This window comes from Ambystoma mexicanum, chromosome 5q (assembly GCF_040938575.1).
Source record: "Ambystoma mexicanum isolate Mex_15411 chromosome 5q, UKY_AmexF1_1, whole genome shotgun sequence".
In the NCBI taxonomy this organism is placed as follows: Eukaryota; Metazoa; Chordata; class Amphibia; order Caudata; family Ambystomatidae; genus Ambystoma; species Ambystoma mexicanum.
Genome location: NC_090933.1, coordinates 1,193,964,943 through 1,193,991,427, shown reverse-complemented (window position 1 = coordinate 1,193,991,427; position 26,485 = coordinate 1,193,964,943). Strand labels below are relative to the sequence as shown.

The following is a 26,485-nucleotide window of genomic DNA, read 5'->3' as shown; positions in this document are numbered from 1 at the left end:
GGTTTCCAATTTCGGTCCCATAGGCCCTGGTCAGTTTTGCATAGGTGGTTTTGTTTTGCGGTGTGGGGTTGATCCTCCAAGTCGCTCTGCTTGAGGTGGGTGGTGTTCCACTTGGGATTGGTGCCTGGTTTGAGAGGTGCGTCTCATCTGTGAGGAAGAGAGCAGAACGCTGGAAAGCCAATTATCAAAGGTCAATTGAGGGGGGGGGGGGTCTTTCATGGAGTGAGTTTAGAAGGGAACTGGCCAGATCAGGGTTATTAATGACTTTATTTCTGAAAAGCTGAAAAGTAAAGGGGCGGGAGAGGTTGAAGAGGGGCTGTTGAGACTGGGAAGGGGTCAGGAGGGAGAAGATGGCAGTGATCAGTACAGAAGAGAGGACTGAGAGCCGCCAGGGTGGAGACCAGGTCAGTTGAGCTGAATAAGGCATTGAGGGTGTGTCCTATGTGTGTGGGGCTTTAGAAAAACAACCCCTTGGTGATATTTGCTGCCTTGCCCAGGACAGTTGAGTGGATACGGTGGTGGTAGTAAAACATGTTTGCACTACTTGTTGTGACAAAGGTGATGGATCTTCCAGATTGGCCAGTTGGTGGTGTTCGCCCCACATGACGGATGTAATCCTTGGAGTGCATGGGGATTTCAAAGTTGATATCTATGTGGGAATATCCAGGCCGTGACTGTAGCTAACATAATCCCTCATAAGTTCATCCCTGCCGAAGATCCCATCTGGTATGTATTCAGCTTGATGGGGAGCTTTTTTGGCCATTTGTTTCAGATGAAGGCTTACTAGGAGAGCGCAGAGGCAGTTTGAGGTTTCATTTTCTCTCGCAAACCAAATGTTGAAATCTCAAAGTATAATCTTGTCATAAAAGCCATAAAAAGTAATTCACCACCTCCATTCAATGCATACACACAGCACTCCATTTCTTACTCGCCAAGAGTCAAATATTGCTAGCCAACAGCTAGTGTCGAGTGAACCTTTTGCACCCGGCTGTTAGACTTGAGACCCTGTCGCCCGTCCCTCATTTGAGCCAATACAGAAGGCATCCCTTAGAAACTTAACTTGCAATGTGGCTATCCTCAAAGCTATCATATTGATAAAAGGAAGTGAAATCCAAGCATACTCAGTAGGCTAACTTTTGGTTGCTTTACACAAGAATGAGGTCTTACTTGCTTACCCTCTTAACAAACCTCATCTGACTGCTAGTTATCATTTCTCCCTCACGTCTAGCCTACCTCTGTCCTTCACTTCTGCCTCCACTCTAGCACTTCACCCATCATGTTCACAGCTATCCATACCTCCTACCTGCACTTAAAAATGTCAAATGTTCGTTGTCCTTTATCTATGCATGTCCACTTAACTTATGTATGAACCTGATGACTGTTCCATTTACTCTCATCCACAATCTGACCATACTGTCCCTCAAACTCAACCCATTGTAAGAAGCTCACTGCTTCCTGTCAAATCTGATTTCTCTTGTATTGTTTGTTCTTTTGTGAGCAAAAGAGCATTGTTAGTCCTGTATTTAAATTGCCAAAATTAATTTCAAAATGGAATTTAAGTCCATAAATGTACTTGTCTTTAATTTGTTACCCTAAAACTAACGGAGCACTACAAGCTTGAGGTGTGCAGGACAGTCCTTTTCTTTTTACATTAAAGTTCCTGGATCACCAGTCACTTTGGTTTCTTCTGCAACTGGGTGGGAGGGGTGTCAAATGATTAAATCTACCTTTGCAAATTGGATTGGAATCGGAGTTGCACACTGTAATCCCTTCCTTTCACTTCATTATCTCACTCAAGTAGAAGTACTGGGCAACTACTAGCTTTCTTTGCAAATGTCAAATTGGGCCCAATTTGCAAAACAGCCACCTGGAGTTCAGTACGTGCACACAACACTAATGTACGGATACAAGTATTTTCAGACTCACAGGTGGGACAGGCTATACACGGAAGCATTATTTTCCGCTGTAAATTCAGCTCTCCCACTAATTTTAGTGGTATTGCTTGCTAGTCTACGCAATGCACGTGCGGTTACACAGATTTATACGCCTCAGCGGGTAGATGTTAGTTACTGAGTAATAGCCTTTCATTGGCTCCTATTGGTTTAGAGTCCCATCATCCCACCCGGCTTCCCTACTTGGTAACTGATGGGCTTACACCTTTACTTTACTCGGCTTGGGCTGTTGGCGTCCTGAGGACCTCCATCGGTCATAAAAATAATCTGAGGACTGCCACGTGTGACGAGCAGTACCCGTTGTGCAGGGATAGTTGGAAGGGAACATTCTGTTGATGCCCTTTTAAATTCAAAGTAAACTATTGTGCTACTCCAAAGCAACTGCTACATGGCAGTCTCTGCGATGCTTGTGACTTAAAACAGGTACAAGTTAGACTATTGCTGCAAATGTAAAGTCTCCTCTAAATAGGTTTATGTATTTCTCGTTCTTGTGAATCTATTTTTGATTAGCATGCTTTGCTTAGGCCATCTGTTTAGCTCTGAGAATTGCATCTGTCTTTTTGGGTTCGAAAAGTGGGTGTCAAGTCACACTATCCCTACTTTACATGTGCCAAGTATTAATTTGTCTTCCTCCCATTGTTTTTCCCCGGCCAAGTAATGTTTGTCATAAGTATGTTTCGAGGGGATTGGGTCCTCCGACGTATTCCATATCTATGACATGTAATCACCACAGCTGTGCTGCTTCGGAAACTTATTTCGGCGTCTGCGTCCTGCGTCGATGCGCCGTCGTCGTAGGCCTCCTCCGACGTCATCCGATGTGATAAGTAGGACGCACAACGCCCGTAGCCTCAGTTCCGTTTTTTCCACGAATGTGTTGCTTCGTGATTCTCGGTTCACGCCTCGACTCTTTGGAGTTCTGTTCTTCTCGGTTCTTCGAACCTGTTAAGTTTTGTGCAAATCCTTTGTGTGGAGATGTCTTCTACTTCGTCTTCGACCCCGCGTCCGGGTTTCAAGAAGTGCGGGGAGTGTGGGTCCAAGATGTTGGTGACGGACTCGCACGACGCCTGCCTCTGGTGCCTCGGGGAGGCCCACGACACGGATGACTGTATCGACTGCCAGTCGCTCACGTCCAAAGCCTTACGCGAACGTAAGAAGAAGTTGTCGGTAGGTCGGGTGTCCAAGCCCAGGAAGTCGAAGTCTGCGGGGCTTTCGACGGATGATTCGAGGGGTGACTCTCCGCATCATCGTCGGAGGTCTCGTGGGTCTCCTTCTAGGAGTCGGTCTCGCCACTCCTCAGCCTCTTCGAGGCGTTCTCGGAAGCGCCGACACCGGTCGTCTTCCAGGTCCTCCTCGGAGGACTCTGCCCGGCACATCGCTTACCCCACCAGCCGTGCGACGCCGGAGGAATGGGCTTCCTTCGGGAAGAAAATGCTGGCGATTCTTGAGTCGCAGGGTACTAAGCCGTCCGCGCCCCCGAGTGGGGTCGGTCGTGTGAGGTCGAGAGACACCGCTCGCATGAGTGGTCGGCACGAGTCACGGGAGAGGTCCCGTTCGGACAAGGAGACTCGTTCTCGCCGTACCCGTTCCAGGTCCCGGTCCTCGACGCGTTCGAGACAGTGTGCACCTGTGAAGTCTTCGTGGAAGACATCGACGTCTGAGGCGTCGAGGGCGTCGACAGGCTTTCTCGAGGCTCTGGCTTCGAGGAAGTTGTCGAAGCCGTCGACGCTCGGGTCGTCGAGGGACGCGCTAGGGGCTCCGGCCTCGAGGGCTGTGTCGACGCCGCCGATGCTGGAGGCGCTGCGTCTGACGTCGACGCCGATTTCCTCGGCGCCAATCCTCTCGGCGCCGATGCCGGTTCTCCCGACGCCGGCGCCGATTCGCTCGACGCCATCGTCGCCTTTCGTGTCGGAGGTACCCCGTGGCTCGGGAGAACCCCCTAGGAAGGCTCTGGTTAAGAGCAAGCACTCTCGGGTGCCTTCTTTTCGCCACCTGGACTATATTTCAGAGGCGGATGAGGATTCTGATGGCCTGGTTCCTAGTCAGGTTCCAGATGAAATTGTCTCGGGCCATAGTCAGTTTGACGAATTGAGACAGTCACTGCATGATGCCAGTGGACTGGACACCTCTCCGGAGGTGGAGTTTTGTAGGCCTGAGCCTGGCTCTCATGCCGATTCCTCGTACCGGCGCCTTATGGCTAGGGTTTCTGAGTACTTTGGATGGTCTGCTCCCCCAGGGGAGTTTGTGCAGGATGATCTGACGGACATCCTTGATGTTGGTCCCCCAACTGACCCGGTACTGCCGTTCCATATGGCTTTACAGAGAAGGGTGGCGGCGGCGGCTTGGACTGCTCCTGAGAGTCTCCCGGCGGTGGGCAGATCCTTGTCGCGAAAATACCGTCCAGCCAGTAGCGACCCCTGCTACTTGACCAGGCACCCCACTCCGGAGAGTTTGGTGGTGCAGGCGGCCACGGCCCCGGCAAAGCAGGCGTCGTACCCTACCATCCCTCCTGATAGGGACGACAAACGTTTTGATGGCTGGGCGAAGAAAGTGTTTTCTTCTGGTGGTATGGCGCTTCAGGCGGCCAACTCCATTTGTGCCTTGTCTCGTTTCACACACACTCTGTGAAACTGTGTTGCGTTGGCGGCTGAACATATTCCCGAAGGGGACGAACGGGATGGTTTCCTTGCTATGGTCCAGGATGGTAAGGATGCCATGTGTGAATCCGTTCAGTCGGGTTTGGATTTAGCTGAATGCGTCAGTAGGTCCGTGGTGGCGAGCACCGTGATACGCAGGTTTGCGTGGTTGCGGAAGTCGGGATTTGCTCCTGATGTGCAGTCCCGGCTCCTCAACATGCCCTTTGACGGTGAACACCTTTTTGGCAGCAAGGCTGACGAGAGCCTTGAGAGGTTGCAGACCTCAAAAGCTGCAGCGAAGTCGTTGGGCGCTGCAGTTCGTCCTAGGGGACAGCAGTGGAGGGGTGGTTCCTTTCGCTATTACTCATCCTTCAGTAAAGCGAGAGGAGCTGGCAGTCAAAGAGGCCACCGCAGGGGTACAAGAGGTGGACGACAGGGTACCCGTGGTGCCAAGGCCGCTCGGGCAGTTGCCTCTTTGCCCTCAGGTAACGCCGCAGCCTCTCCCACTCAGTCGTGAGGCCATGCCCCATGGTTCGCCGGTTGGGGGAAGGCTGGCGCAGCATCTTGTAGAGTGGCAAGCCATTACTTCAGATGTGTGGGTTCTGGAGATCATAACCCACGGCTACTGTCTTCCCTTTCGGCACAGGCCTCGCGACAATCCACCGGGGAACCTCTCTTTGCAGAGTCCGGATCCGCTCCTTGCACAGGAAATTCAAGCCCTGCTGGAGAAAGGCGCCATAGAACTGGTGCCTGTAGCGGAGAGGAACAAGGGATGGTATTCCCCTTATTTTTTGATTTCGAAGAAAGACGGTGCATTGAGACCCATTATGGACTTGCGCGGTTTGAACAAACTCCTCAGGAAGGACAAGTTCAAGATGGTTACTCTCTCAAGTCCTCCAGGCCCTTCAGCTTCAGGACTGGTTGGTGTCACTCGACCTCAAGGATGCTTACTTCCATGTGCCGATCCATCCCAAGCACAAGAAGTACCTGAGGTTCACGGTTGGCGACTCGCACTTTCAGTTTCGGGTCCTGCCGTTCGGATTGACCTCCGCCCCAAGGGTTTTCACCAAGCTAGTGGTGGTGGTGGCAGCGCATCTCAGGCAAGGGGGGATTCACGTCTACCCCTACCTGGACGATTGGTTGATCAGGGGGAGCTCTCCCGAGCAAGTCCTGGATCATCTGTCCGTCACCTGCCGCTCCCTTCACAGGCTGGGCTTCTCCCTCAATTTAAAGAAGTCCCATTTGACGCCAACACAGCGGCTCCAGTACATCGGAGCAGTGCTCGACACTTCCCTGGGGCAGTGTTTTCCTCCCCAGGTGAGGGCTCTTCACATTCAGCAGATGGTGCACAAGTTTCAGCATGCCCAGACGCTCCCTGCGTTCGAGTTCTTGAGGTTGCTCGGCCTCATGGCATCCTGCATTCTTCTGGTGCCAGAGGCTCGCCTGCGGATGAGATCTTTGCAGTGGGCACTCAAGACGCAATGGTCGCAGTCCTCCGGCAGGATGTCGGACCCGGTTCAGGTGCCGCCCTCGGTCGCCCGGGATCTTCTGTGGTGGGCCGTCGAAGGCAACTTGCTGAGGGGGGCTCCATTTTGGCTTCCCTGGCCGGAGGTGACGATCGTGACGGATGCATCCCTGACGGGATGGGGAGCTCATGCCAACGGGCTGACAGTCAGCGGTCGTTGTTCTCCGTCGGAGTCCAGACTCCATACCAATCTTTTGGAGCTGAGGGCCATCAGGCTAGCCCTGAAGGCTTTTCTGCCGACTGTGCGAGGAAAGTGTGTCCTGATCCTGACGGACAATACAGTGGCCATGCACTATCTCAACAAAAAAGGGGGGGCAGGGTCACTTCCTCTGTGCAGGGAGGCGATGCAGCTCGAGTTCTGGGCCAACCAGCAGGAAGTTTCGATCTCGGCAGTTCATCTGGCCGGAGTCGAGAACGTGACGGCGGACGCTCTGAGCAGGCAGAGCGCAATCTCTCACGAGTGGGAGGTGGCTCAGAAGATTCTCCTGGAGATCTTCGCCCTTTGGGGGACCCCTCAAGTGGATCTCCTCGCCTCCAGTGTCAACCGGAAGTAAGAAAGGTTTTGCTCGCGGGAATTTCCTCCAAAAGGAGCCTCAGGAGACACGTTCGTGGTGGAGTGGTCATTCCCGCTGCTGTACGCGTTTCCTCCAGTCCCCGTCATCCCGCAAGTGCTGCGGAGGTTACGGAAGTTCGGTTCCCGGATGATCCTCATTGCCCCGGCGTGGGCTCGGAGGACGTGGTACCCGGACCTTCTCTACTTATCCATCTGCCCTCCACGTCGTCTTCCCTACCGAGACGATCTGCTCTCACGGGAGGGGGGTCTGGTTCTCCATCCAGAGGTCAGATCCCTCAACCTTCACGCTTGGCTTCTGAAAGGTTGAGGTATAAGGATTGGGACCTCCCTGAGGACGTGATGGAGGTGTTGCTTTCGGCCCGAAGGCCAGCAACAAAGTCTCTGTACCGTTGGCGTAAGTTCTGCGACTGGTGCAGAGTTCAGAATGTGGATCCTTTTGCATGTGACATCCCCATGGTTCTGTCCTTTTTACTTTCTTTGGCCCACAGGGGCTTGCAAGTGGGTACCGTTAAAGGTTATCTGGCGGCGCTGTCCATCTTTAAGCGCTCGTCTGAAGAGTGTTCTTACTTTAAAATCCCTTTGATTTCACAGTTTCTGAAAGGGCTCACTAATGTGTTCCCTCCGTCACCTTTCCTGGTGCCCGGTTGAGATTTAAACCTTGTTCTTAAGTTTCTTATGGGTGCTCCGTTTGAGCCTTTACATTCTTGCCCTTTGAGGCTGTTAACTCTGAAAACTGTGTTTTTAGTTGCGGTTACCTCCGCTCGCAGAGTGAGTGAGTTGCAGGCACTTTCAGTTAAGCCTCCCTTCACTGTATTTCACAAGGACAGGGTTGTCCTTAGAGTTCGTCCTTCTTTTCTTCCGAAGGTAGTGACGGAATTTCATTTGGCCCAGAAGGTTGTTCTTCCGGCATTCTTTCCTCCTCCGCATCCTGGTAAGGAAGAGGAGAGGCTCCATAGGCTTGATCCTAGGAGAGCTTTAAGCTTTTATGTTTCACGCATGTCCCGGGTCAGAGTGGACGATCAACTCTTTATTGGTTACGCTGGAAAGCGTTTGGGGCAAGCTGTGACGAAACAGACTTTGTCTTGCTGGATTATTTTGGCCATCTCGGAGTGCTACCGCTTGGCGGGTAAGGACCCACCGGCTTGCTTGCGGGCCCATTCTACCAGGGGTATGGCTGCGTCTACTGCCCTGCAGAGGGGTGTTCCTATTCGCAACATCTGTGATGCAGCCACCTGGGCTTCAGTACATACATTTGTACGTCACTATTCCCTCGATTCCATCCGAGCACAGGATCTGGCCTTTGGCAAGGCGGTCCTTTGCTCTGCTATTTGATTGGCTATTCTAAATCTTAATTCTAAATTCTTTCCCTCCTCCTTGCTCTGGTACTGCTTTGGGAGTCTGTCATAGATATGGAATACGTCGGAGGACCCAATCCCCTCGAAGAACAAGTTACTTTCTTACCTGGTAACGTTCTTTCGATGGGATGGTCCGACGACGGATTCCATATCGCTCCCGCCCTGCCTTCCCCGCTGCAGAATTTCTTTTGCGATTGCAGCTTACGTTCCGCAAGGCTTTGTGTCTGACTGGCAGTTGACTAGTGTCACACATTCTGGGGGAAAAAACTACAACTGAGGCTACGGGCGTCGTGCGTCCTACTTATCACATCGGATGACGTCGGACGTCGGAGGAGGCCTTCGACGACGGCGCATCGACGTCATCGACGCAGGACGCAGACGCCGAAAAAAGTTTCCGAAGCAGCACAGCTGTGGTGATTACATGTCATAGATATGGAATAAGTCGTCGGACCATCCCATCGAAAGAATGTTACCAGGTAAGAAAGTAACTTGTTCATTTTTCTCAAGTGCGAAATGTGCATTTTAGGCATGACTGATTTTGAGAACAATGTCTCTCCGGCTGAAAAACTTTCTTCTGTGACGAAAGCTACTGGAGCTATTGCTTCCCATGGCTGAAGACCTTTAAGTAAGAGTTAAAGATCAGAAAATGTCTTCCTCTCCAAGCCTGCAATGTTTCACCAACCCTCTGGCTTATATAAAATATAATAAATGATCCTCTCTGAAATATACATGCCGAGAAACATCTGGATGGATTTTTGGGCGGGCAGTTGATGAAATGCTCAAGTTGAAACCAATTCCCTTAAATACCATCCACATACCCATACCGTACCCAAACCCCTCTGTCCTAGACGGGTGCTCCAGTATAATGTCCTGTGTTGCCTTTCTGAAAGCGAGTCATCTCTTGCTCGTTCAGGACTAGGCCTCAGTATCGCACATCCATGTGTTTTTCCTTTTTGCTAGTCCCTCTAATGGATTTTCTTATCGACCGCCACTTTATTTTTTGTCTCCTTCATTCACCTCCTTACTAATGGCGTCCTTTCTGGCTATGCCAACATTGCTGCCACCCTTGTATTACTTCAGACCAAGTAGCAACATCCCAGTTTTTTCAATGTATTCACATTGCCTCCATTTCACAAGTATCCCTTTTCACCTTTTTGCTGGGCAAGCCTGCACTAGGCTGCTATGCCTGGCTCCCATTGGCATTCCAATCAAGGAAGTGTGAAGGCAGTTTTCCCTTTGAAGCGAAGGCTTGAGCCTGCAGGTGTCCTGGCATCCTCAGCAAAGCTTCATGCTTCAATATGCTGACCTCTTTCGAGCTTGTATCTTGACGCCACGAAGAGGCAACAAATCGCCTGCCAGATGTTTTGACCTACACCTCCAGTGATCTCTCACCATGGGCCATCGTGGTTGGGGCTGATGGGAGTTGTTGGCCAAAGCATCTGGACATTGACGGGTTGACTGCACTGCTATTGATCTCCCTGCGCTGCACCGACTAATATCGTCTGTGCCGAAACAGACGACAAGGATACAACCCATAGGGCTGCCCCATATAAGAACATCTTAAACCCACGTTTTAAGACTGATGGTTTTTCATTAAATTTGCTTTGAGCATTGTAAAATTAAGTAAAATATTGTGCGTTTGAATCCTCATTAAATGCTTAATATTCAAACCCGAAGTTAACATGTAGCACTAGATCTGTGTGATGTCACTAGTTGAAAACCTCTTTTGAAAGTACCAAACTGCCTGTGGATTTGTAAAAACGTGTTTTAGCTTTGAACACTTGCTCTCAGGGAAATTAGTACTCAAGAGTTATACTTATACTATACGCATTATTGAAACCTGTTAACGCAACCAATGCTAGCTAGCTTAATGGTTCTTGGCAATGGTAGAAAGTCATAATATAACACAAACTATTCTTTTTGCTGTACTAGACTTTAAATGAGAATCTAGGATATTGTGGTACAAATGGCAATAATGTATCTTCTACTTGCAGGGCTTGCCCCACCGCCCCCACCCCCACCACCACCAATACAAGGATATACCTTCAAACCTCCTCCTCGACCAGATTTTGGGACATCGGGGAGGACTATCAAGCTCCAAGCAAACTTCTTTGAAATGGAAATTCCTAAAATTGATATCTACCATTATGAAATAGATATCAAGCCTGAAAAATGTCCCAGAAGAGTGAACAGGTAGGTGTCATATTCACATCATGAAGATGATTAAATTCTGTTGTCAGTACTGTTGGCTACTGTCTCGTAGAACAATATTTTGGTAATGTGTTAATCTTCCCTCAGCATTTTAACAAATTGATGGAATTCAATCTTTGATCCATGCCTTTCATGCATGTTGTGTGAAATGAATGGATTAATAATTTTCATCTCCCTCATTGCTTTATCTTTTCTTTTAATGGTGACAATTGCTGAAACCGCGTCAGTACCAGTTGAGGGTTACATTGTGCAGTGGAGGGTCAAGGTAACTGGGCTGTATTGCGTTTGTTAACCAATAAATGTTTGGTCATAGAATCAAGAACGTATTGGTTCCACAGTATGCATCCATGTTTACTTTGCAGCCTTTCTACAAAGGTTCTTCTCACGACTAATTGAGACCAGCATTTTTTAAGGTCAACTATACACAGTTGATGGTTAAATCTTTTTTTGTTTTTATTTTTGCTATATGAACAGTATTCAGCATTTCATTTACTTGACAGAACATAGTTCCAGGGATCTAAATTATAATTGGATAAGCAGGATCAGCTCCTGGTTATCCTGCGTTAACTAATAAGCTGAAGCTTCAACTGGGGAACAAGAAACTAGTACAGCGCATTCCGCAAATGTGAATTCCCCATAAGATACAAACTTAATAGTTTGTCTGACCCCTTATGCTTTCGATGTCAGATAGGTGTCCTAATGCTTAATAGGTTGTCCCAGACAGTTATAGTCACATATTCATGTGAAAATAAAAAGTATCAGAGCTATTGACGTTGGCTCTTCTGGGCTACAAGCAGGAGCTAAATAATGCCCAGCTCCCCTCAATGTCAAACCCTGAAACCCGAATTAAAAATAAGGATTCTTCTATTTGAAAGCCATTGAATGTCTTAAATATGAGGTAAATCATGGGAAAACATCTTGAAATAAAGCGAACAAGATAAATTGCATTTGCAGTCATGTATTGGGTGAATTAATAGTTGGAGGGTAGCCTTGAAAACAGAATGTTGATGTTTGGAAACTAAATGTGTTTATCAAGCCTTTTCTTGTAAATTCACCTTCATTTGCTTTGATTTGTGTATTGAACAGGGTAAAACCAGCAGGAGGTATTTGGATGCCTTTTGTCACTGGTACCTTAGATTAAATCTTTGGGAAAATCTAAACTGTCTGAACAGGCTTTCTCGAAATATACTTCTCTACTGAAAATCTTAAGCTGCACTTGCCCAACCAGCTTTACTTCCAAAAAAGGTAGCGGGCACCCTTCTCTAGAAGGAGCACAACATGATAACCTGGTGTGTATTTTTTTCCCCCCACCTCGAGAGGCCGCAGCCATCGCTTTTTGCCACTGTACTTTTCACAAAGGAGGAATATCCATTTGCATATCAGTCTGTCCCGCCCACAAGGGCAATCCAGCACCGAAAGGCCAGGCAAATATCCTTTGAACAGGAGTACCAACAGCAAGCCCAGACACGTGTTTCAGCCTTGTTGGGCTTAATCAGTGAGGTGGAGCTGTGCCTCTGTGAGCAATGGGGGTGGGGGGTCCACGTCTGGGTTCCCCCCTGGTAACTTAGGATGACCAACCCCAAGTTCCTTGCAAAAATGCGAAAAAGGTAGCAAAGGTCAAAGATCAGGGACCATTTAACTTTGGCCGTATCCTTTTTATGAATTGGGAGGGTGCAGGCTGGATTGTTGGAAATAAGCTGCCAAGAAATCTCTTTACAGGATCATTTTTCGGCTCCATTTTTACATTGTTCCTTAAACTGTTGTATGAACCTGGCTCCTGAAGCTTGCTACAAAGGCTTATTCCATCCCAGCATGCCCTCAAAAGGCATTCAGCCTTTGCACACAATTGTCTGCATGGGATCACCTCATTGTGTCTAACTCTAGTCCCTGTCAGTGGGTTTACTCCTACTAATTAAACTATGTTCGAGGCAAGAGCCCATAATCATATTCTTTTCCAGGCTATTTATTGGAGGCGGGACCACTGTGCTTAATGAGTCGTGTGGATTTACTTTTTGAACTGCTGAACTTTTCGTGTTTTCTGTGAGGCATGTCCATTTTGCTTATAGTAGGCACTCGTGTTTTGAGCTGACTTGCTTAGGGCTAGAATGTGTCTCTTGCAAAGGATTATGAAGTGCAGTACAAATAGACTCCACAACCCAGCCACTCGGAAATGTGAAGGCTTTCTCAGATGCCAATCTGAGGCTGCTGGGTTAGTGTGAATGGTCCAAAAAAATGTCTTAATCTAGAGGGTGCTCTGTGCCCAATTCAGTGCAGAGTACAGATATCAAGGTAGCTGAAAGTGCTCTTGTAAGGCTTTCTGCTTTCAATGAAAATAAGATTCCTTGAATCCCAGAGAAACGATCAAAATGGGCAGCGTCCTCCTTGGTGCACGCTTTGTGTACGTCTAATTTTGGTCCACAGGTTTGTTAATATTGTCTTGATATAGATTTGAATTTGGATGTTCTACCTGTGTAGCTTCTTACTAACTTTGGCATGCTTTCGCTCCTTTTTTAATACTCTGCTTGAATACATTTTCCCTGTGACTAAAACAAAATTTTAGATTACACTCAATATTTGTTTTAATGTTTTATGTCGGAGCCGTTCGTCTCCTCTTCTACATATTGATAGACTGGAAAATGGTGTCTTCCATATATCAGGTATACACAAATGTTTCAGAGTGGGAACAGAGGGAAGACTGAGAAAACAATCTTACTAGGCCTGGTGACATTGATATGACGCAAGTGCAGGGTAGGGGGGGGCGGAAGGGGAGAAGTGGGGGATATGGGGGGGGAGGTGCAGTGCAGTACATGAGATTGACACTAAAAAAAATTGAATAAATAAAAGCAATAAGTAAAACATGCGCCCAGCTAGTGGCAAGGGTAAGTGCATACATCAGGTGTCACGTGCTGGTAGGGGACTGTAGGGATACAGAAAACAGTCCCCAAGTGCAGGGGTTGCCAGGGAGGCTGTGCAGGATCTGGGCCTGAGATCCGTGTGTGGCTAGTGCAGTTTCAGCCAGGAATTCAGCAGGTGAGAGGAGGAGAGAAAGAAGAGGCAAAGAGGAAGGTTTTGAGGTGCTTCTGGAACCGTAGATGGTTCTCCAAGTTTCAGTGAGGCAGGGAGGCTGTTCCAGAGGGAGGTCCTAGCCGAACAGAGATCTACCACCAACTCGTTGCTTGGAGAAGCGACTGACCCTGAACAGTGTAAGGCATGGTTTTTAAGTAAATTACATTAAGTGTCTAGTAATATGTTGGTGCTTAAAGTTGTGAAGGTTTTCTTTAGAGCAAAATGCCTAGTGAGGAAACTAGTAAATAAATAGGCTTGTGGAATTGATTTAGGGTCCAACACAAGGTTCACATATTAGCAAGTAAGATGCATTTACTACAAGGGCAAATGTCCAGTAACTGTCTTACCACACGGTCTTGGTAACCATTTTAATCCTTTAGTGCAGCAGACTGCTGCTTGTATACATTCACTAAAATTCAGTATAAAGGATTCCTTCTGCCTTCACCCAAAGACTATACACTTGTTGTACGCTGCATTCAACTGGAATCAATGCACTGGCTGCAAACTACAAACATCCTGATTGTGTGCTGGCTACGTTATACATTTGCCTCGATTCAAAGCAACAGCTAGCTTCTAAATCTACCTCGATTCAAAGCACTGTCTGCCTTTAACAGAGGCTGACTATTGGCGTTTATCTACTAGGGATCTATGGCTAATTTAGATAATCACATAGAATGTCTGGGTAGGTTAAACTGACCACTAAAGTGATGGGTGTAAGGTTTCAAATGCAGCGTGGTTCCCTGTGGCGCAGCGAGCAAGGGACCCACGTCCGGGCATACCCTCTCTCACAAGGAGAAACAAACTGACCACAAAAGTGATGGATGGAAGGTTTCGAATGAATCTAAACCACTGGCAATTGCTCTGGGCAACCTTCCACACCACCGTTTTTTAGCCCGTCTGTGCCATTGCAAAAGGGGACCAGCCATGTGCAAATCAGTCAGCAGCTGTCGCCACCGAAGGTAGCAGCCAGCCCGAACTGCTAGGCCAGGTCCCCTCTGCACAGAAAACCAAGCAACCCCAGACATGTTTCGGCCTTGTTGGACCTCCTCAGTGAGGTGGAGCCTGGTTCCCTGTGGCGCAGCGAGCAAGGGACCCACGTTTGGGCATACCCTCTCACAAGGAGAAACAAACTGACCACAAAAGTGATGGGTGGAATAAATACTCGGAGGATGTTCTCTCTTACCGGTCAGTTCCGTGATGGAGCAAGTCCTACTGGGTAGGAGACTTTCTCCAAGGAGCTGCCCATTCTGCTGGCCCCCTGCCGACTGCTCGGGTGCAGATCCCTTGAGCAATTTTCTGGAATTCGTGACTTCTGTTTGCATGAATTGGGTAATGGAGCTATTTGAGACCAAGGAGATCAGGCATGTTGTCACAGCCTGGAGTCCTTGTGTAGGTGTCACAAGAGAAGGGTTTGAGGGAATTCCTGAAGGTAAGGTGATCCTTTAAGAGAGCCAGACAAGTGTGGAAGGGAGGTCCAGATTGTGGGAGGATCCGCCTATTCTGGTGAGATTAAAAGGCAGGGGGGGTGTCGCAAGGAGCTGTCAAGAGACAGATCTGAGGTTTCTGTTGAGTTGGTATCATGCTTGTTTTGGAGGAATTCAGGGTCTTGCTTGTGGAGGGTGCAGTGGGTGATGCACATGGCTTTGAATGTGGCTCGCCGACTGATAGGCAGCGAGTCCAGCACCATGAGGGCAAGGGCGATGTGTTCTCTGGGGAGCGAAACCATGCTGCCGAGTTTCAGATATGTTGGAGCTTTCTGAGCTGAAAGGCCAGCCCACCTAGATGGAGGGAGTTGGCGTAGTCTAGACGGGAGAGGAGGATGGCCATAATTGCTGAGACTGTGGGGGGAGTGGGTCTTTAGGGTAGGAAAGATGGGGGGGAAATTTGTCTGAGAATGTAGGGGTGAAATTGGCTTGATCTTGAGACAGCCTTGATATGGTGCGTGTTGGGTTCTAGCTCAAGACCTATCAGAGGTTCCTTACCAGGGAGGATATTTCGGGGGGGGGGGTGGCGGCCAGAGAGTAGGGTTTAGGGAGGAAGGCTGTTTTACTGCAGATCAGTATTACCTGGATTGAGGAAAGGTGGTTGGTCGTCATCCAGTGGTCTATTTCTGAGAGGCAGGAAGCAAGGTCTGGGTTGTAGGAGGTAGATAATTTTCAAGATCCGCAAATCCTCTGTCAGCATAGTTGTAGCAGGTAAGATCATGTGACCTGACGTTGGCGTAGAGGTTGAAGTGGAGAAAGGGAGGCCCCTTGTGGGATTCCATAGGAAACAGGGTGGGGGCAGAGGTGGAGGGAGGGAGGAAGATTTGTGAGCAGTAGAGAGCAAAGAGGCGATCCATTTAATAAGAGCAGAGTCCCTAATGCCTTGGGAGTGGAGTTTGTCCATAAGGGCGGTGTGGTCAATAGTGTCAAATGCTGCAAAGAGGTCAAGGAGGATGAGTGAAGCCACCGCCTTCTGAATCTGCTTTTCTTTGCATGTCATCCGAGATGGAGACAAGGGAGGATTCGGTTCCATGAACGGGTCTGAAACCGGATTGGGCGGGATCGAGCAGGAAATTGGATTCTGTGAAAAAGCAGAGCTGGGAGTATGCTGTGCGATATAGGAGTTTGGCAATAAAGTGGTTATTGGAGATTGGGCAGTAGTTGGATGGAAGGAGGGGGTCAAGAGAGGGCTTTTTGAGTAGTGGTTTGACGTAAGAGTTTGTCAAACAAGCTGGGAAAATGCCCAATCTCAGTGAATGGTTAATTATTGACCTAGCGAAGCTGCATGCGCAAGTTGAGAGAATGTGTTTGAGGAGGTAGGGAGGACAGCGGGCTTCAGGGGATCCTTGGGGGTGGCTACTAGAGTAGCTTCAGGAAGTCAGGATGGCAAATGGTTGAGGAGCAGAAGAGTGGACACATGGCAGGGGGGGGCTGGAGGGGTGCCGGCAGGAGTAGAGGATTAGTGGTGGGAGGGGACAGGATGGGGGGTGGATATTGATAATTTGGTGCTGATGGTGTGGTTTCTATCTATCAATGTTTTAAAACATGGATTGACAGGGCATCAAAGAGCACTTGGGAGTGAGGGGTTGAGCAGGGTAGGGCCTTGAATTCTGCAATGATCTTAGGGAGTTCCATAGCGGGGTTGACGGCGTTAGAGTTTCGGGTTCAATAAAATTATTTGTTGACTTTCTGCTCTGTAGGCTCTTATTTGCCTGGCATCAGAGGCTTTGTTCTGAGGGGGAAGGATTCGCCCGTCATTTGCGTTCTAGGCAGTGGTTAAGTGTTTTAGGGCATTTGAGGAAGAGTGAACCATTTTGGTGAAGACTGGTCTGAGGGAGCAGGATCTAGTAGTGGTAACAGCCTCTGAGCCATTGGTTGAAGTGGTCGATGGAAGGGAATCCCTCATGAGTCAGTAGATTGGGAAGGGGAAGAGCCGTGAATCTGCCAAGTCAGGTGATACTGACCTTTTTCAAGAGGGGACATGAGGGGATGGGAATGGAGGTGATGGGGAGTGGAGGGGTGGAGTCATGAGTGAGAAAGAAATGGTGGAGTGATCAGTCCATATTAGAGCGCGTTGGAGAGATGAGATCGGTGGAGCTAAATATTGCATCACCATTGTCCCAAAACCAGTTTGGTCAAGTTGAGTGTCAATGAGCGGCTGGGTCATGGGCTTCTCAAACCAGATGCTACATCACCTAAGAGGTTAAGCACAGGGTGAGAGATGAGGGTGGCTGCGAGAGAGTCACTAAGGGAGTCTGCAAAATTTCTATTGTATCCCGGCGGTTGTGTAGAGGAGTATGAAGCTGTGAGGGAGAGTTGGAATTTGACTATTAGAGATTTGCAGTCAGTGTTGGTTCTCAGTTAGTTTTTGAGGTGAAGTTTATGTAGGATGGCTACTCCCCCTCCCCCTTTCCCCCGCTCTGGTGGATCTATTGTGCATGATGACACAGGTAGCGTATAGCCCAGTAACATGATCGTCTTGGAAGCAAGACGGCGCAGAGCAACACAGGTTCGAAATCTGGTTCCGCGCTTAGAACTTTCGTATTTTGTGTGTTATAAAAACCAATTCTAATTATAATCAGTGAGTATCCAGAATGGAAAGCCTTGTGTGTGATGGGTATGGGTAGGAAGTCATTGGAGAACCATGTTTTAGTGATGAACAGGACGTCTGGTCTTTCGGAGGTGATAGTCGAATAGAATGTTTGTTTTTGGCGACAGATCTGCCTTTGAGAAGTATGCAAGAGAGAAGGCGGGGTGAGCGAGGAAAGGAGGTTCTTAGAGTGTGTGAGGGAGGGTGAATGGAGGGGCTAGACAGTGCTAGTTGGTGATACAAGCTTTGAGTAGGGGTAATAGAAGGGGTATAGAGGAAGGTGGGGGTGGGTGCATGGTGGAGGAGGAAAGGTAATCATGTGAAGCAGAGAGTAGCAAAGGGTTATTGCCTTGGGGAAGAGGGAGTGGTTTCTGGGAGTGGTCTGGGGCCGGGAGGGAAGAGTGCTGATGATGGGAGGGAACAGAGTATATTCGATTTGTGGTGGGAGTGGGCCGGTAGATTAAAGGGGGGGGGGCACAGGGGAGGGAAGAAGGGATTTGGAAGGGGAGGAGGCGTAGAGGTGAGGAATTTGGCAGAAGAGGTGACGAGTGGAAGGGTAGGTTTGGGAGGGAGGTTGTTTGGGAATAGGGGAGGGGACAGATATGTTCTGGCTAACAGTGGTCTGGTTTCTGATATGCCAAATAGCACCTGTGGCCTTGGAGCTGTTGGGGGCATGGACTGTGAATGAGGTGGATGGGGTGCACCAGAGGGGTTTAAGCGCTGAGTCAGGAAGTGAGGACTTTCAAACATGGGGGGTGGGAGAAGTGCTACTGACCAGGTGCTGAGATTGGAAGGATACCACTGACAATGGGACCACTGCAAAGCTTGGATAGTAGATCGGCTAGGGGAACATGAGCTAAGAAAGCTGTAGGTTGCGTCACATCTACTGTACTAAAGATTTAGCAGTAGCTGGAACCTTCTGTGTAAAGGAATTCAATTGCGATTCAGAGTATTCACCTTATTGAAACTGTGCCTAGACGCAACACATTCATTGTATTTAAATATGCACCTAAGTTATAACAGTATTGCAATAGTGCCTAGATTCCAAAACATTCATAGTATGGGAGTAATGGGAATATGCAACTAGAGTTGGAAGCATGTAATATTTCTATGGGGTAGGTGAGGTGGTGACAATTGGAGTAAGTAGACGGTACCTGCAGTGAGAATGTATTGCATCAGAGAGAGCATTTAAATTGGTGTATTGTAGGGAAGTTGGGATATGGACAGGTTATGTGTATGGCTGGGTGGTCTGATGGGAGCTGCAAGAGGGGTAACGAGCATAATCCTGGGAATAGGGTTGACCGAGAAGGGGTAGTGTAGTACACAAGACTTTAAGTGCGGCTGTGAGGGGAGGACGGAATCTTACCCTGGTGATGCTTTAGCTAGCAGCGTCTTAACGGGCTCAGAGGGCGAATGGGGGCAAACGGGGAAGGGAGCTGGCCTATGCCTCTTGCCTGGGGAGAGCCTGCGAAGAGGGCCTTCTCCGGTCACATGTGCAGACTGCACGGACCAACACAAGGGTAAAAGGGCAGGCAGGAGGAAAGGCAGATGGTGGGGGGTGGAGGGAGGTGCATGAGGGAAGCAGAGGTACGCAGTGAGAGACCTGAAAGAAGTCTAAATGGTCACTATCCTTATGTATGACAGTTATTATAGTTCCAAATGAGCATACTGGGCCCTAGACAATTTCTGATATCTGGGAATAAAAGGTCAACACGTAATTTGTGGCAGAACATAATTGGGGCTATATGCGGGGCTCATTCTATATATGCTTGCTAGGAAGAATCTGATTCACTTAGTTAGGACAAATATTAATATTTGCTAATGAGCGTAGTGTGTAACAAGCAATGCCATGTCAATCTGAGATATATATATATATATATATCTCTGAGGCTTGTGGAATCTGCTTAGATCACATGCTGTGCATAGGCCAACATCTACTGGAAGCTGCAGCGTATTAGTTTTCGAAACTCGAAAAGGGACGTCGACAGGGCGTGCCAGTAGTACTATCCCTAGTGTGATGTCCACTGTACCCGTGATCCCTCACGCGTCGAGGTCCCTCGGATATTTATTCTTTTTCCGCCATGCTAGACGGATGCGTATAGCGGAGTTCCTTTCAGTGATAAGCCATTGACTTTATATAATAGTTTTTCTTTCTATCCTTTCTTCTACTGCCGTAACCCCACGCAGAGGAAAGAGAAAGATAACTGCCCGTCGGAGACCATCGCGACGTATCGTATGGCCTTGAAAGGCCGCCCCGGGCCTCGGCCCAGACAGTAGGGAGTGGGGGGAGGCCATTTTCAGGAGGCCATTTTAGAATGCATATTCTCCCCTTCCTACTCTTTGTTCGCCCAGATGCCACTTCCATAACCTATAACTATGGAAAATACACCATTTAAGTTTTGCCCCAAGAGTAATCGCAAATTCCCCTGGGTCGACAAACAGTTACGCTCACCTAGTGTCTGCAGAGGCGTTGGGGCACGGTTGCCTTCAGGCCTCTCACTCAGTAGAAAAGCTGTGAGCGGTGGTACGTGGTGATACTGCTCCTGTGAATTATGGAAGATAAGCTAGTGCCTTCACTGAACCCTGAGGATTGGTCCAGTTCAGCTGTGACTATGCTTCTCCTTATGATTGGTAAGTCTTTCTTGAGGTCTTGTGATGCTGTGCGTTCTGTTTAATGTCTTTATATGTTGCTCCTATTTATGCCCGCTATAATGTCTCTTCTGTTTTCTTCCCTTAGATGGAAATGCAGCATCAATGCAGCTGTGAGACGCGAGACACGACCGGATGGTAGATGGATGCTACCGCAATGTTCGATGACAGGTAAGTGGTTTAAGGAAAATTGTGAAGAATAGTGAAGCGCAAGCTTAAACTGTTTTTCGATGTCTAACCTTATCTTCCGTTTTTTTCCTTGCAGGCGCTGCTGTCGACGATGGAGCGTGTAGTGCTGCGGTGCCAAGATGATTTCGGCGTTCCGGAAAGTGTAAAGATATAAATACTTGGTTCACAGAAGAGAGGTACAGATAAGAACAGCTTCCACCAGTTGGTAAGTATGCTGGCGGGAAGCAGGATCTTCAAAGGTAAGTCTGACTTCAGGGACGTGAGCGTTGCGCTGCTTTCAAGTGCAGAATAACGCGAAGCATCTGTCTTGAGGATCGGGGCAGCTTATATAGCTGAGATTGTGGGCATGCCCATTAGGGCCGGCTTACCAGACACACCCTGCCACTCCTAGAGAGTGAGCACGTGCAAAGGCAATCCATTAGCAGCCACACCCAAGAATATACTTGGGGCTGCTTAATGGATGGAATGTTCAAGGTTAATGCATCATGCTTAATGGATGGAATGTTCAAGGTTAATGTATCTGAAGTGCCATGTCCATAATAAAAGCTTTTTGGTGTTAAATGGATCTTCTTAACTTTTGTCCATGAGCCTGGCGCCAAAGGTGCCAGGACAGTGTCCACACAGGTCTCCTGTCCATGCGACCCCTGTATGCCTGTGCCCCTGACTTCATGACCATGACAAACACTTAGTTTGCAATTTGTGTCTCCCGAGAGACCACTTCGAAACGTCTTGTCGAGCGTGCAGGCTCCGCAAGCCTAAGATCTTGAAGGACAGTTCCACAAAATGCTGGGCCCACTAGGCCAGGCAACTTGAGACCATGGAAGTAAAGGGAGCATTCAGTACTTTTGTACAGCGAGGGAATGGGAGTAACTTTGGCTACTCAAGCGGAGGCCCCCGACCCGGTAGGACAGGCCGGCGGCCATGTTGTGGGGACCACACCCGGCGGCGACAGGGCTACAAAAACACACACCATCAAACGCATAAGCCCCAATCGCCATTCAACAGATGAGTCAGAATACTCGACAACGTTCGACACCCGTGAATGGTCCAGAGTCCTGGTCCTCTGGGCAATCTCATTCAAGAGCACCACACAACAGGGTTAAGACGGCGAAAGCCAGCAAGGGTGTCGCACGAAAAACTCTTTCCGAAGGTCGTTCGTCAGCGGACAAAGCCTCGGTTCCCACACCCGATGTTTGACGTTCGTCTGATAAAACGTCAGGCCCCAAAAAATCTGTTTCACACTCCTCTGGGCCCTAGGGTGGGGAAAAACATGATCTAAAATAATCTAAGACCCCCTCATGGGGACAAGAGTCCTACTATGGCCAGGTCATCACAGAAAGGAATATTTTCCAAACCCATAGAGAAACCCAAGGACTATAAAATACAAATACAAAGATTTTACCTCCCACTAATGAAGATATGGATACTTCCACTCAACCCGTTGTAATCCCAACTTCAAAGGAATGGTCTCCGCAAGATATCGATAGGGTTTATTAGTTTTCTGATGTAACAACCATTAAAGCATTACATTGTAATATGTCGGACTTCCCTGAACTGTCCTGCCCACCTCCTCCCATACCAACGTTGGTAGAACTCGTCCTAACGTGGAAGTGTCACTTTAAACTGTCACAGGTTGTATCAACTGATTACCCCCCCCCTTTTTCCTCCCTGGGTGACTTCCAAGCCAATATGTATCGAGTAGTAGTCTAGCGCCGGTGCTGTCTACTTCTTGCGCTGCTCATATGCAAGATATCGATAAGGTTATGTGAATAATGACCTTTAAGGTGAATTTCTTTGAAAAAATCCTACCTTCAAAGTTTTCAATCCACTCCTCCCACGTCAGCCCCTTCTGCCTCTCAAGCCTCTGTCTCTCATCCCCCGGCTAAGAGGTCTTGCTCTGATACCCCCGTACAAAGCAGGGTTGTAGATCTATATGACCCTGCGATACATCCAGAGGACCAAGAGTCTTTCGTTTGTGGAAACATCTGACCCTCAAGTTATACAAGAGTATACAGATAAACTTTATTATGGGGATGATGACGACCCAGACCAGGAGGCGAACATGTACTCCTTAGATTCTCCTATTAATCAGGACCCCCAGTGGTAGATTTCCCTGTCGACAATCAACCCCTTCTCAATGAAGTCTTTGCCAAAGCGGCGGAACACTTCCCTATTGACACACAGGAGGTACAGGAAGAAAGACTTTGCTGAACTATTGGGGGACAAAAGGCCAGTAGGTCAGTTTATCCCACTGGTAAAATTGGTGCAACGCAGAATTCAACCTTCCTTAGAAGCACCCAATCTCTCACGGGCCGTTAACCTGCATGTGGAAAAACTGTTCAGGCCTGTACTCTCAGACCCCTTATACATAAGAGGCAAGTTAAAACCAGACTCATTGGTTGTTACCACCACAAGGAAAAGGGCAGGCACACCCCTTGCTTCCTCCGAGGCACCACTGGATAAGGAAAGCAAGAAGATATATACAATGGACAGAAAGGTCACCTCGTCCGCGGCCTACCAGACGAGAATAGCCAACAACGCTACACTTTTAGCAAGTTACAACTGCCATAAGTGTGAGGTTTCTGCATTACTTTTGTCTGCCCCGGAGCCACTTAAATCACAACTGCCTAGGGTGGCAGCAGACAGAAGGGCTGTATCTACTGTTCTCCTCGTCAAATTTCAATGCAGCTGACCATGCCGGGAGAGTCATTGCAGAGGAGACTATTATAAAAAGGCATGCATGGCTTCGCCAATCCGACTTTAAGCCAGAAACACAAGCCACTCTTATAAATATGCCAGTGGAACCTAATGTGCTCCTCGGCAAGGCTGTAGAAGACTCACTTAAGACAGCAAAAGATGAGTATTGCACTCTAAAATATTTAGGTCAGCTCACAAACAAAGCTACAGGTCAGAGAGGTAACAGTAATTTTCGCTGTTTTCGGGGCCAAAATTTGTAGTGCGGATCAGGCTACAATCAAGGCCAAGGTTCCTAAGGCAACAATCGAGGACAAGCCTTCCAAGGCTATCCACGTGGACAACGCAGAGGTCATGGTAATCTGGGCAGAGGCCCAGCTTGAGGTGGTACCCCACTTCAGAGCAAGTGACATTCCGCTCCAGGTACCCTCCCATGCATTCATCCCCAGTAGGACGCATTATCCACTTCACCCATGCATGAGAGGGTATCACCTCGGACAGATGGGTGCTGTCCACGGTAGCAGGGGGCCACTGCGTAAAGCTACTTCAACGGGCTTGCGACCACCCCCGATCCAAAGTCCACTCAGAGGAACATCAGCAGATCCTTCTAGAAGAAATAACAGCACTTCTACTAAAGGACGCCATAGAAGAGGTCCCAGCTAACCAGGTAAACAGGGATGTAAATTTAAAGTGCTGTCCTTTGGAATAGCCTCTGCTCCAAGGGTATTCACAAAGGTACTGGCGGTAGTGGCAGCACACCTGCGCAGGGGAACAATCCCTGTGTACCCTTACTTCGACGGCTGGCTTACAACAGGGGAATCGCCTCTGATTTGCAGACAAAACATCCAAACCACTATCAACCTCCTCTTTCAGTTGGGCTTCTCAACGAGAAAAAATCAAGCCTAGTGCGAAGCACTTCCAAACAGTTCCTAGGAGCTATCCTAAACACAGATGAAGGATTGGTATTTCCCTCAAAAGAAAGAGTAAGCAATTTGTTACTGCAAATACCACATTAACAGGCTGGCTGCCAGATAAGGGTGCGCAAAGCAATGCGTTTAATAGGCATGATGGCATCTTGCATATACCTGGTCCCTCACGCACGCCTGCGCATGCATCCCATACTGGAGTGGTTGGCGAAACAATGGTCTCAAGCAAGCAGTCAGTGGGATGATCTAGTGGTCGTTTCGCACACTGGTACAAAATATTCGCTGGTGGACGAGCGAAAACCTGACGAGGGAAACCCTTCTACGATCCACAGATACAGGCAGTGGTCACAACAGACGCTTCACTGGCGGGGGGAAGGGGCTCACTACCTTCGCCACACAGCTCAGGGTCTCTGGTTGCAGCTCAGAACCACATCAATGTGCTGGAACTTCTGGCAGTATTGAAAGCCCTTCAGGCATTCAAACCCCATTTAACCAACCTGTCGGTACAGGTCCTAACAGACCGGACCACAGCAATGTTTTATATCAACAAACGGGGGGGGGGGGGGGGGAACGTTCTCCAAATCTATCCAGACTTGCTGAGAAAATCTGGAAATGGGATGACAGGAACATTTTCCGTCTGAGTGCCCAACATTTTCCTGGTGAACTCAACGCTCTAGCAGACACATTGAGCAGAGATCCCCTACCAGAGGACACACGAGTAGCGGCTACATGAAGTCATAGAACACCTCTTCTTTCAATGGGGTTTCCCCAACTATAGACTTACTCGCCACAAGCGAAGATCGTCAATGCCCAGACTTCGCGTCTAGGTTCCCCCAGCCAGTCTCCAAGGGGGAACGCCCTATGGATGAACTGTTCAGGGAAGTTTGTTTATGCCACCCCCCCCTCCCCCCCCCCGACTCCTCTCGTGAGGAAGCTGGTGAACAAGTTACACAAGGAACCGATGACGCTCGTCCTAGTTGCTCCTATGTGGGCAAGACAACTGTGGTATCCACATCTGCGTAAACTGGCGATGTGCCATGCCATCAAACTCCCGTGCCAGTACAACCTTCTAACCCAGAACGAGGGACTAACAGTGCACCCACAGCCACACTCTATGAACTTGGCAGCATTGCTCCATCTACTAGATGCAGGGTTGGTGTTCAACTCCCTAAAAGTCCATCTGGCTGCCTTTTCAGCCTACACCACTTGCCATAATGAGGTCTCATGGTGGAAGGTACCTGTCATTAAAGCATTTATGGAAGGGGTAAAGAGACTCCACCCTCCAATCTCTAACCCACTGCCAGGTTGGGACCTAAATGTGGTACTCGATAAGTTCATGGGGACCCCCATTCAAGCCTATGCAGAAGTCTAGTCTCAAATACGTGACTTATAAAACTGCCTTCTTAGTAGCCATCACTTCCATAAGAAGGGTCAGTGAAATCCAAGCTCTGTCAGTGCAGGATCCTTTCTTTACTATATATAAGGACAAACTGGTTTTACGGGCTCACCCTAGGTTCTCACCTAAATTTATCTCCAAATTCCATGTAAACCAGTCTATTGAGCTACCAGGAACCCAAAAGCTCTGAGGTAAAACTCCACACACTCTACTACATAGACATGACCAGACTGCTAAGAAAGACAGATCAACTGTTTGTCTCCATAGCGCCTGGCAGAGAATGAGATAAGAATGCCATCTCCAGGTGGATAGTCACGCCAAGGGCACACTCCACAGGAGGTACTGGAGTCACGCTGGCTTTCATTGCAAATGTCCCTTTAGACAGTATTTGCAAAGCAGCTACATGGAGCTCAATACATACTTTCACTTGGCACTACTGCATTGACCCTCATCCCAAGACAGATCCACAAATGGGACAAGCGGTTCTAAGCCATTTATCCGCTCATGAACCTTCTCACATCCCACTTCCTTCTGCCACTGCTCGCTAACCTATGCAAAGCATGTGATCTAAGCAGATCCCACAAGCCTCAGAAGGGATACATTACTCACTGTAATCGTATTTCTGATGCTTGTATCTGCGTAGATTCACATGCGAGCCACCCTTCCGTCCCCTCGGAGCGAAGGCTCTTGGATGATTATGAGCTTGTCCGATACTTATCTGCTTGGATACAACTGCACTCGCGCTACACCTCAAGTCAGAAAAATAACCTGAGGAACCTCGAAATGTGGGGGATCGTGGGTACAGTGGAAGTCGCACTAGGGATAGTATTACTGGCACACCCTGTCAACGTCCCTTTTTGAGTTTCGAAAATGACTGTAATACTCTGCAGCTTCCACTAGATGTCGGCCTATGCATAGCATGTGAATCTAAGCAGACACAAGCACTAGAAGTAAGATTACGGTGAGTAATGTATTCCTTATTGACCGCAACCATAGCTTCGGGAGCGCTTTGGAGAGGTCTGCAACAGTACAGATGCATAAGGTAACAGAACAGATATACACCAGGGCTAGGATACGGAGGGGTAACGCTGTATAGGGTGGAGGGCAGGAGAGGGGGACAGCGTCGAGCAAGTCCGATGGTGTGGGACTTATGTTTGGGGTTGTATTTTTTATGTGCAAAATAGATATATAGATATGAAGGTCTAAAAAATGTATCGCTGTAGTTTGCAGTACTGGTTAAT

General features: G+C 48.5%; 1 protein-coding gene across 3 annotated transcripts in view; it reads left to right on the top strand.

The window, feature by feature from the left end:
• The window catches only part of AGO2 (argonaute RISC catalytic component 2), a 1,138,923-nt gene that overhangs the window by 112,413 nt on the left and 1,000,025 nt on the right, over positions 1-26,485 (top strand). For all 3 annotated transcript variants that reach the window (XM_069621684.1, XM_069621685.1, XM_069621683.1), the window contains exon 2: positions 10,034-10,232. In XM_069621684.1, the coding sequence (XP_069477785.1) occupies positions 10,034-10,232 (199 nt within the window). The remainder of the gene's footprint in view (positions 1-10,033; positions 10,233-26,485) is intronic.